The 9,548-nt window shown below is 39.0% G+C and overlaps 2 protein-coding genes across 2 annotated transcripts; one reads left to right on the forward strand and one right to left on the reverse strand.

Moving 5' to 3' along the window:
* Nucleotides 1-6: 6 nt before the first annotated feature.
* Nucleotides 7-3,004, reverse strand: nol7 (nucleolar protein 7). Its single transcript, XM_015378330.1, has 8 exons — nt 2,787-3,004; nt 2,428-2,488; nt 1,474-1,529; nt 1,347-1,402; nt 1,183-1,270; nt 850-971; nt 393-470; nt 7-268 (listed from the first exon to the last, which is right to left on the reverse strand). Exons 1-8 carry the CDS (start codon nt 3,002-3,004, stop codon nt 195-197), a joined length of 753 nt encoding a protein of 250 aa, XP_015233816.1. The 3' UTR covers nt 7-194.
* A 537-nt stretch (nt 3,005-3,541) lies between these two features.
* On the forward strand, nt 3,542-7,451 carry epdr1 (ependymin related 1). Its single transcript, XM_015378329.1, has 3 exons — nt 3,542-3,849; nt 6,211-6,419; nt 6,907-7,451. The coding sequence occupies exons 1-3, from the start codon at nt 3,614-3,616 to the stop codon at nt 7,098-7,100; spliced, it is 639 nt and encodes a 212-aa protein (XP_015233815.1). The 5' UTR covers nt 3,542-3,613; the 3' UTR covers nt 7,101-7,451.
* The last annotated feature ends 2,097 nt before the right edge of the window (nt 7,452-9,548 follow it).

The raw sequence follows: 9,548 nt of genomic DNA on the forward strand, positions 1-9,548 counted from the left end.
TTTTTTTTTGTTTTTTTGAATCCTCAGTTTTCAGCTCTGTCCTTCAGTCCAAAACCATCTTACTCCTGAAGCTCCAACGGCTTCTTTCTCCATGTCAGCCATGATTTACGTCTTCTGGAACATTCAGCAGAGTAATGCGATGCCCTCAGGCTGCCGTTACGTTAGGAGGACTGCGTAGCATCCTGATGCGGTGGTCAGCTGGAGGGAACCTGCTGCGTCTGGATCCACCTCTTGTTCAGCTTCTCAGCTTTGGCCTTCTCCTTACAGGCTGGAAAAGGAAAAGTTCTCCAATCAGATCAAACTCTTATTTCAACATAAACTCTTGATGCTCTGTTTGCAGTCACCCATTACAAGAACAAATTTTGTTTTAAAATTAAAGTTCCCAAACGTACCCCAGCCTTTTTTAACAAACTGCACAGCTGCACTCTTGCTTGGGCCCCTCTTGTTCTGGAGGGACAGCAGCTCATTACCTGGAGGGACGAAGACATTAAGCTTAAAACAGGGACTAAGGTTAAGGGTGAAGATCTGCCTAACGGATGTGGATGTTCCCGTTGTGTCTCCAGCAGGACGACCAAAGGAAAGGAAGCCCCAGAGAGACGAGACGGAAAGATTCTGTAGCAAAGCTCAAATTGAGGCAGATCACGGTCTTTGCAGACGACTGCCACAGAGTGTAGCTTGCATATCTTCTTAATTTTACAGCTATTATCAGAGGAACAATCCAAGTTGTCATTCATTTAGATTGAATGAAAACTAATGTACAATTTACAGACATTTAAAAAAAAAAAGTCATACAAGTCTGAACCAACATGGCTGCTCCAGGGTCTATTCATTAGAATCAGGGCTTCTTACTGGTGCTCCTGCAGCTTCCCGCTCCGTACAATCTGGAGCGGATAAAATCCTCGGCCACCTGTCGTTGGAAGTTGGCCGCTTCTTGCTCCTTCACCGTGGTAACCGTGTAGTTTCCCTTCAGACTGAAAGACAGAGCAGCAGAGGAAAGGTGTTTAACTGTTCAGGTGAGTTTTAAATGAGCAAGAGGAGGAGAGTTTTGATTTTACTTCCTGAAATCTAATGTTTTCAAATGTTATCACCGATTTATCTCAGGTTAGATTCACTTTAATGTTAACTATCCTTTTTGATTATACGACCAAATTTGGTGATTAACAGGGTTTTTTTCCTTTTTACCTTCTAACACCTGAGAGTTTCCCCTTCTTCCTCTTTGCACTTCCTTCCTCTTCTTCATCATCATCATTTTCTGGAACCTCCTCTTCAGCTGTAAAAAAAAAAAAAAAAAGAAGCTGAATCAATTATTTCTGACCCTCTGTTGATGCTCAGAATAAAATATTGACCTAATTTTTGAGTCCAACTGGAGACTTTACCTTCATCCTCAGACCTTTTCTGTTCCCTAATAAAAAAAAAGACAAATGTTAAGAGATGAAGGGGAATTTGTTCAGCAAGTGTGAAAAGTGAACTTACTCTAAAGGCGTCGAGTCAATTTTCTCCAACACATCAGCTGGCAGGAACTTCCTTTTCTGTGAATATTAGTTAATTGAATACGATAGAAAAAAACTTTTCATGAAAACTTGACGATTCATGTCAGTAGATGCAAAGTAACTCTGCAGGCACATTTTAAATGTTAAATAAAGTTGCTACCATCTAAATGAACTGGATCTTCATTTCACTGCAGGGTTTCAGTTTTTTTCATGACACAGAAAGCTTGTTTGTCCAGAACCCATTAATGTAGGACATTTTCCATTAAAAAGTTCTCTTAATTTTACCTCTTACCCAAGTTAAATGTAAAATTACTGAGTGCCTTTGGTTTGAAGACTATGTTCTGCTGAACTATAATTACATTATAAAGGTAATTAATAGCCCAGCCCTGGTATTAATGACCAATGGCTCATTTTGTGCCTGTAATAGTGCTAGAGAACAGGGCTAAAATACTGAGCAGCTACATTTAGACAAAGGGGGGACGTTTTGGGAAAGTTGCTCCTATGAATGGTTGACTAAGAACAGCGCATCAATAATTTAAAGGAAATAAAAGTTTGCTGTTATCTGGGCTACAGTTCCACAATAAATCCAGTTATAATATACAGTGGAATATCACAAAAGTCTACTTAGAGGCAATATATGGTGAGGATATATTCCTGGTGGAACCATTATGGCTGAAGGATTTTGAGAAAACATGAACTTAACGCTGATGCATCTTATATGACTGCAGATACAGAATCTAATTATTAAAAAAAAAAAACTGAAGTCTGTGCTTTAGGTTCACAAAACTTATACCCAAGAAACTGAAAAATGTGCGTAGCTACTGTAAGTTTGCTACATATTGTGAAAAAAAAAACACATCTGTAGATAAATCCTTATTTTAATTGTTTAAATAACAATGAATAAAACATTGATTGAGCAAAGAAAAGTAAAACAGACCTTCTGCTCCTGGAAAAACTCCTGTCTCTTCCTCCTCTTCTCCCTCAGCTGCTCCTTCTCTCTGAAAACAGCAGAAAAACACTTCATCACACTCATGATTCAATCGATCTCAGGCCAATGTCCATTACTTTCAGATTATTTAAAAGTTAGTACTAAATTATTTGAACAGAGGAAGAAATGCGCCTAACATGTTTTTTTTATTTTGTATTATGTAATCGGTAAAATCGGCATTTGAATTAGAAATAATAAAAAAAAAAAAGCGCCGCATGATAAGGTAAATACATGTGTTAGTTCTGATAATTTATCCCAAACTCCGGAACGTAGGTTCCATGAAGCACAGCTAGCTGAGTGTTAGCCACCTTCTGGCCGATTCCACCGCCTGTTTCAGGCTCTCAAAAGCCTGAGCCTTCGACTCCTCAAAGGTTACTTCCTCTGGTGCGTCTTCATCGCTAGACTCTATGGCCAACTTAAAATTATCAGCTACTTTTTTGTTGTCAGCCCTTTTCTGCGAAGAGGCGCTTTTCCCACGTTGTTTCTTCACCATGTTGTCCAGCGGGCTCCAGCGTAATGACGTCATCTCTCTGCGCAGCAGTGTGTTTAATGGAGACTGGTGGGGAGCGTCTGCCATCTAGTGACAGCGAAAAGAACCAAAACCAAAGAAAAAAAATCATGGAATTGATTTTTATTAAGTTTATCTAACAAAATAATAGTTTGTCGTATATTCATTAACTTAAAAGTAAAACAACATTTTAGAAGTATTCTTTTGTGATCATCTTTATCACAAAAGCAAAAAATGAATACAATTCTTTTCATAATTAAATGGGAAAACATTAACGTTATTTTTTACATTTTTCTTTACTAATTTTAGCCTATGTATTTCCCCTCCAAGTTTTTTTTTTTGTTAATAGTTTAAATTTTCATGCTTTATTATTTTTTCTTTTTTGTTTTAAAATCAAATAGACATCTGATTTAGTTTATGATGTTAAATATTAGATAATGTTATTTAATTTAAACTATTTTTTTTTTGAAGATTTCGACTTTTTGCTTTTACTTTGAAAGTTGAGTATTACCAAACTACCGGAAGTGAATTCAGCTTATTTTGGGCAGCTTGACGCCGCGCTCCGCAGATCCCGCCGCTTCATCCTGGACCAGCACCGGAGCAGCAAATAACGGGACTTCAGGCAAAATGCACCGATTGTTTCTACTGTTTGTTGCCGCTGCTGGAGCTTCGGCTTTCGGCCTTCCGCGACTGGATGCCGCCCCGGCGGCCGAGCCATGCGAAGCCCCGCTGCAGTGGGAGGGAAAGTGGGTGATTTACGACCACAACACGGGCAGAAACAGCCGGGCCGCGGTCTCCTACGACGGCCAGAACCAGAGGATTCGAGTTCTGCAGCAGCACAAGAAACACACTCCCTGTCAGAGGTACAAACTAGTCCGAGTCAGTCTGGGATTAATCATGGAAATGTAAACAAACAGAAATCCCAGTTTATTTCCTTCAGTGGTTCCTACTTTACATCATTAACTGTGTGAAATTTACTAATTAACGTTAAAAGTAGTTCAGATTTAAACATAAAATATCTAATAAAGACTAAACAAATAATCTGAACTGAACCAGGTAATATTTTATTTATGCTAGATACATTTTATGAAGTTTGTTGTTTCCAGGATTAAATATTAATATGTGCATTCATAAATTATAAATGTATATAATTCCTGCAAGTGCAGAAATATTCTGACCAGACTAATAGATAAGAAATGTATAAATTAGGAGTGTCCTGATATAATTTTTTTTTTTTTTATAATTTCTAAAATGATGCCTATATTTCAGTGTGGATTTTGATCAGTGCTGATATTTGAACAAATCATTGGTGTTTTTATTGCTTATTTCCTAGTGTGGTAAATTGATCAAGTAATATTACTCAAACTAAACAAAAAGAAAATGAAATCTTTCAGCGAGAAAAATACTCAAATAAAGTGATGAGAACAATAACACATTGTTTTAAAGTAAATGCATATAATTAATTTAAGTTATTAATGGTTAGGTCACAAATTAACTTATCTTGTTAACAGGTAATTAGTCGTGACTCATGAACGGGTTTTACTACTTTTTTTGTTGGTCTTATGGATACAGGTTTCATTTCAAATATTAAAAACTAAATCTGCCTTTCTTTAAACTATACTTAAACTACCTATAACCACTGATTCTGTCACAGCAACATACATTTTTAATCAAGGTAGAGTTCATACTCATAGTTTTAAATTGTTATGACCGAATTATAATCCAATGAGTCAGTCAGGATCTCGGTTGGCTGGTGTTTACCTGCAGCAGTCTATGGATGAAAAGCGAAGTACCTGCTCGACAGTTAACCAGTTCATCACAGTGCAACAGTGCATAGACATAAAACCACACACTAATACCTGATAGCAATTCAGAGACACTATTCAGCCTAACAGGTATGTTTTTTTGACTGTGGGAGGAAGCCGGAGTACCTTGAGAGACCTTGCAAACTCCACACTAAGGAAATCAACTAGATAGAAATGGTTCTCATTGTCCATCTGCACAGCTCCATGTAAAGGTTGCTGATAAATAAAAACTTCTAACCTCCATCAGTGCCTGTTTCTGGGGTAAGTTACAACCCTAGTAAACGCGGTAGGGTTCAATAATCCTGTGATGAAACCTCAGGAAATAATGACTGTGTCATAATCACTGTTTTAGGTAGTAACTACATATTAAAGCGTTTGATCAAATTCTGCATCATTATCTCTTGCAATGAAGAAGAAGATGCTTTAAACTAGTGATATAGGCAAAATATTCCAATTTGTTTCTTCCAAAATAAAAATAGAAAAGCTAGTTTTAAATATTAATAATTTACTAAATGTTATTTTTCCCTTAGAGTTTCTAAGAATTAAGAAATGTTTATAGGTTTTTTTATATTTAAGAAATAATCAGATGTTTGTTTAATTTATACAGCTTCAAGGTAAATCTTTCTTGTCTACTAATGACCATTATTACTTTTTTTTTCAGCTTTTTTATTGTCATTATACTGTCACAAGTACAGAGCAACGAATTGAACTCTCTGCATTTAACCCATTCATTTGTGGAGCCGTGGGCTGCCATGGTGGGGCGCCCGGGGAGCAGTGTGGGGTTAAGGGTTTTGCTCAGGAACCCGGAGTGGCAGCCTGTGGGAGTGGGGCTTGAACTCAGAATCTCTGGATTCCAAGAACAATGCCTAATCACTTGGCCGCCACTCCCCTACAAAAATAATTTTCATTCTGACTCTAAGGTACCGCAAGGATCTGTGTTAGGACATTATTGGACATTTTTCCATTGTATCAGATTTTTTTTCTTTTCTTTTTTTGTGTGTTCTCATAACATGTGGGCTGCTTAAGCAGTTTATATTAATCAGCCTTTATTCCTCTGTTTCTTGCATTTCTGCAGAGTTTGTAGAGTAATCAGCTGGGCTGCAGGAATAAACAAACACAAAGTCTCTGTAAAGACTCTAGCATGGAGTTGTGAAATGCCGTCTGGCTGATAAACCAGGCTTCAGCCAGTTTAATCAGTGTTTGTTTGCTTTGTGTGCAGCTTTAGTTTGACCTGTGCTTACAACACAAGCACTCCAGATTGGATTCATACCTCTAGACTCAATAAAGCAAAGAAAAACATGCTTGCAAACTAGCTTTTGTAACAAAATATATTGCACTGTAGACGTTATCTGAAAGACCTGAAATGCAATGCAATATTTGCAATCTACAAATCTATCCCTCATCTTCTTGTTGTTGCAGGTTCTTTGAGTACATCTACCTGTATCAAAGCAAGGTGATGTTCCAGATTGACCAGAAGACCAAAGAGTGCTCGAAGGTTGCTCTGACGGAGGCCTGGGATCCCTTTGACATCCCTAAAAACTCCACATTCGAGGATCAGTACATCATTGGAGGCCCAGGGGACAACGTGGAGGTTCAGGAGTGGTCAGATAGGAAGCCGGCACGCCAGCGTAAGTATGCCGGTCAACGCTCCATGAAACCTAAAGACAGAGGCTGAAATAAAGCTGGAGAATACAGCTGAATCCATTTAAAGCTGTTGAATTCATCTAAGATGCTGAGTCATTTTGGATAAATTGGTTGAATTCTGAGGTGACTCAAAAGTCTGCTTCGTGTGTGATGAGAAGAAAATATTACACAATAAAAAAAAAAAACAATTAAAGAAAATAACAAATATAATTTCCAGTGTGCAAAAAACTCAGTGCCTAACATGCTCATCGTAGCAGCTGCGGCATAAGCCTGCATTTTATTTATCTGTCAGCAGAGGGCGACATCTGTAAGTGAAAAATTTAACTTAGATTGCATAGGGTTAATTTGCTTTACATCCTTTCCATTAAGGTTAATTTCTAGATGTATCTATTCTGGTCTTTCAGTATAACAGACCCTTTATACTCCTGATCAGCCTGTAATTTCCATAACATCTGCTCATTTTGTATCCAGATGAGACTTGGGTTGGAGTTTACACCCTGAAGGACTGCTACCCGGTGCAGGAGACCTACACCAAGAACAGCACCGTCACCACCTCCACCCGTTTCCTCAGCCTGCAGCTGGGCATCAGCGACCCCAATGTCTTCAACCCACCTCTCACCTGCCAGTCATCCCGCCCAGGCAAGATGGCGGAGTTCCACTGTTGAGGCCTTCTCAGGAATCACCGCTGACCTTAGATGATTAACAGCTTATTGAGTTTTTATTTGCTTCCTGGTTAACACATTTATCTAAATATTAAACACTAACTGTGAACAAAACACCCAGAGCTGCTATATAAGTTAGAGCGCCAGTGCTATTTGTTTCTCTGTTAAAGCTGTATTTCAATAAGAAGGAATAAGTTCTCCATAGAATCACTGGTGTGGTGAGATGACAGGGGCAAAACTTTGTTTTTAATGAACCCATTGCTTATCTGAAAGAGTGGAAGCTACTGATTGATTATTCAATGCTTTTTAATATGTGTGATGTGCATATAATAAAAACATTGTTAATAAATGGAATTTGCATACATTTTCTTATATCATATTTAAGAGGTGGTGGTATTACAAAGAGGTGGTTGCTCAAATTTAACCTTTAGATTATCCTGATGATTTCTCCATATTTGTTCCAAGTAGGGTTTTACTTGGCTAAATTTTCCTTAGAATAAACCAAGTGCTCATTCCAGTTTGATCCTCAAAGTTTCTACACATACCAATTAATAATTGGATCAAAATAACTTGCATAGAGCCCTCAGCTTGCAAAACATAAGAATAATTTCTGACATTCCCATTCTTTTGAAAAACATTGGACAAAAAATTTATTTACCCATGTGAATACTTTTTTTGGGTGGGGGCACTGAGGGCATCATGGAGGCTCTCCAGTCTGGTTTTAAACTTTTATACTGCACTGTTATAGGTCTGTCAAGGGTTCTGTTGACAACCTTTTAGGAAATTGCTCTTTCTAAAGATGGGAAATGTCATCCCTATAATAAGGTCTAGGTTTGCTTTAAATCTAGAAAACCTCCAAAAAAAGCACTTCAGAGGTATCCTGATGCTCCAACCACTTGATCTGATACCTTTACATCCGCTGCAACAGTATGGGGGAAACTCAGTTCTGTAGCTTGTACAGGTGAGAATAGGCATGAAGATGGAGAATCAAATTTAGACTGAATTTTTGTCCTACTTTTTGTCAACCTGAACAGTCAGATGAAGACCTGATCCATGCTTTGCGCCTTTCTAAATCTGAATGAATGAAATATCCTCATTGAATACCTCATTTCTGTACAAAGTTTACTGACCGCAAAATCACACCAAAATCATCCCTGGAAAACAAATCAATGGAGATCTGCATTTGAAGTCACATGCAAAATTAGAGTGGAAAAACACTACAGCCTATGCAACTTGGATGTAATGTCCTCATAGCAGGTTTTGTGTGTGGCCTCCAAGTGTCTGTATGACCCTCCTACAATTCCTGTGCATGCTCCTGATGAGGTGATAGATGGTTTCCTGAGGGATATCCTCCCAGACCTGAACTAAAGCATGCCCAACTCATGGGCAGTCTGTGGTGCAACATGATTGTGGGTGGAGACATGATGTCCCAGATGTGCTCAAATGGAATCAGGTCAGGGGAACAGGTGGGCCCTAAATATATATCCATACCCTAAAATGTTTTCATCTAGCAGGACCTGCTGACACACATCCAGCCACATAAGGTCTAGCACTGCCTGCATTAGGAGGATCCCAGGGCCAACCACTCCAGCATATGATCTCACAAGCGGTCTGAGGATCTCATCTCAGTACCTTATTATGCCATTCATGCTGACTCTAATCAGCCAAAGAAATACCACCCCAAACCATTACTGACCCACTAGACCGATTTACACTACCCTTTGAAAACCAATCCATGCCAATCTCTGTTCCTTATGACCATTTATACACCACGTGGGCACGACTCCTCTCCTCCTATTGATGATCTATGGTACTACTGCTCTCTAGAGGTAAACAAGCAAACCAACATGGCGGCGCCCGTAACATTCAGGAAGTTATGTTTTGTTATCATTTTTATATTTCTTTGTTTTCAGAGAGTCAGGGGAAGAAGGCAGGCTTTGGTGAATTTACTTGACAGAGTCAGCTTTTTGGAAGTGGATACGACAAACGATTGTCGTATCCACTGTTGTCCAGTGAGCGGACATTGGAGAGCAGGTTTGAAGAGAGCGGCTTGTAGGGGTTCGCTTTTAGCTTTGCTATTAGCCCGCTTCTGCTGCTGCGGTCTCGTTGTCGTTCACACCATCTTCGCTTGTTCCTCTTCCGGCATGGTCAGACCCACAAGTCCGCTACTCCCTGGGCTTCTGCTCTCAGCACTGCGAAGCACCTTAAATGGTCAAGAGTAGTTATTTACAGTTTTGTATTTACAGAGTCTAGAAAAAAACACTTGATGACCATAGCTCCAGCAGGCGCTGGTAGCCATAGATACTGGATTGATGCAAAGTTTGTTGCGTACTAAGCAGCATATTGGGAAGATATGCTTGCAGATTGTCGAAAAACTGTAGCAGCCACTGTCAGGATTCCTGTCTGTGTGTTTTTGTGTTTCTGTGTTTGTCTCCCTTCCTCCACCAGGAG

This window comes from Cyprinodon variegatus, unplaced genomic scaffold, assembly GCF_000732505.1.
Source record: "Cyprinodon variegatus isolate N-32 unplaced genomic scaffold, C_variegatus-1.0 Scaffold170, whole genome shotgun sequence".
NCBI lineage: Eukaryota > Metazoa > Chordata > Actinopteri > Cyprinodontiformes > Cyprinodontidae > Cyprinodon > Cyprinodon variegatus.

Coding starts and splice junctions, on each gene's coding strand:
- nol7 (XM_015378330.1), bottom strand. CDS start 3,004: ATGACGTCATTACGCTGGAGCCCGCTGGACAACATGGTGAAGAAACAA. Junction 1,530..2,427: donor AGTTTTTCCAGGAGCAGAAG/GTCTGTTTTACT, acceptor TAATATTCACAG/AAAAGGAAGTTCCTGCCAGC. Junction 972..1,182: donor AAACTCTCAGGTGTTAGAAG/GTAAAAAGGAAA, acceptor TCTGTCTTTCAG/TCTGAAGGGAAACTACACGG.
- epdr1 (XM_015378329.1), top strand. CDS start 3,614: ATGCACCGATTGTTTCTACTGTTTGTTGCCGCTGCTGGAGCTTCGGCT. Junction 3,850..6,210: donor AAACACACTCCCTGTCAGAG/GTACAAACTAGT, acceptor TTGTTGTTGCAG/GTTCTTTGAGTACATCTACC. Junction 6,420..6,906: donor TAGGAAGCCGGCACGCCAGC/GTAAGTATGCCG, acceptor TTTTGTATCCAG/ATGAGACTTGGGTTGGAGTT.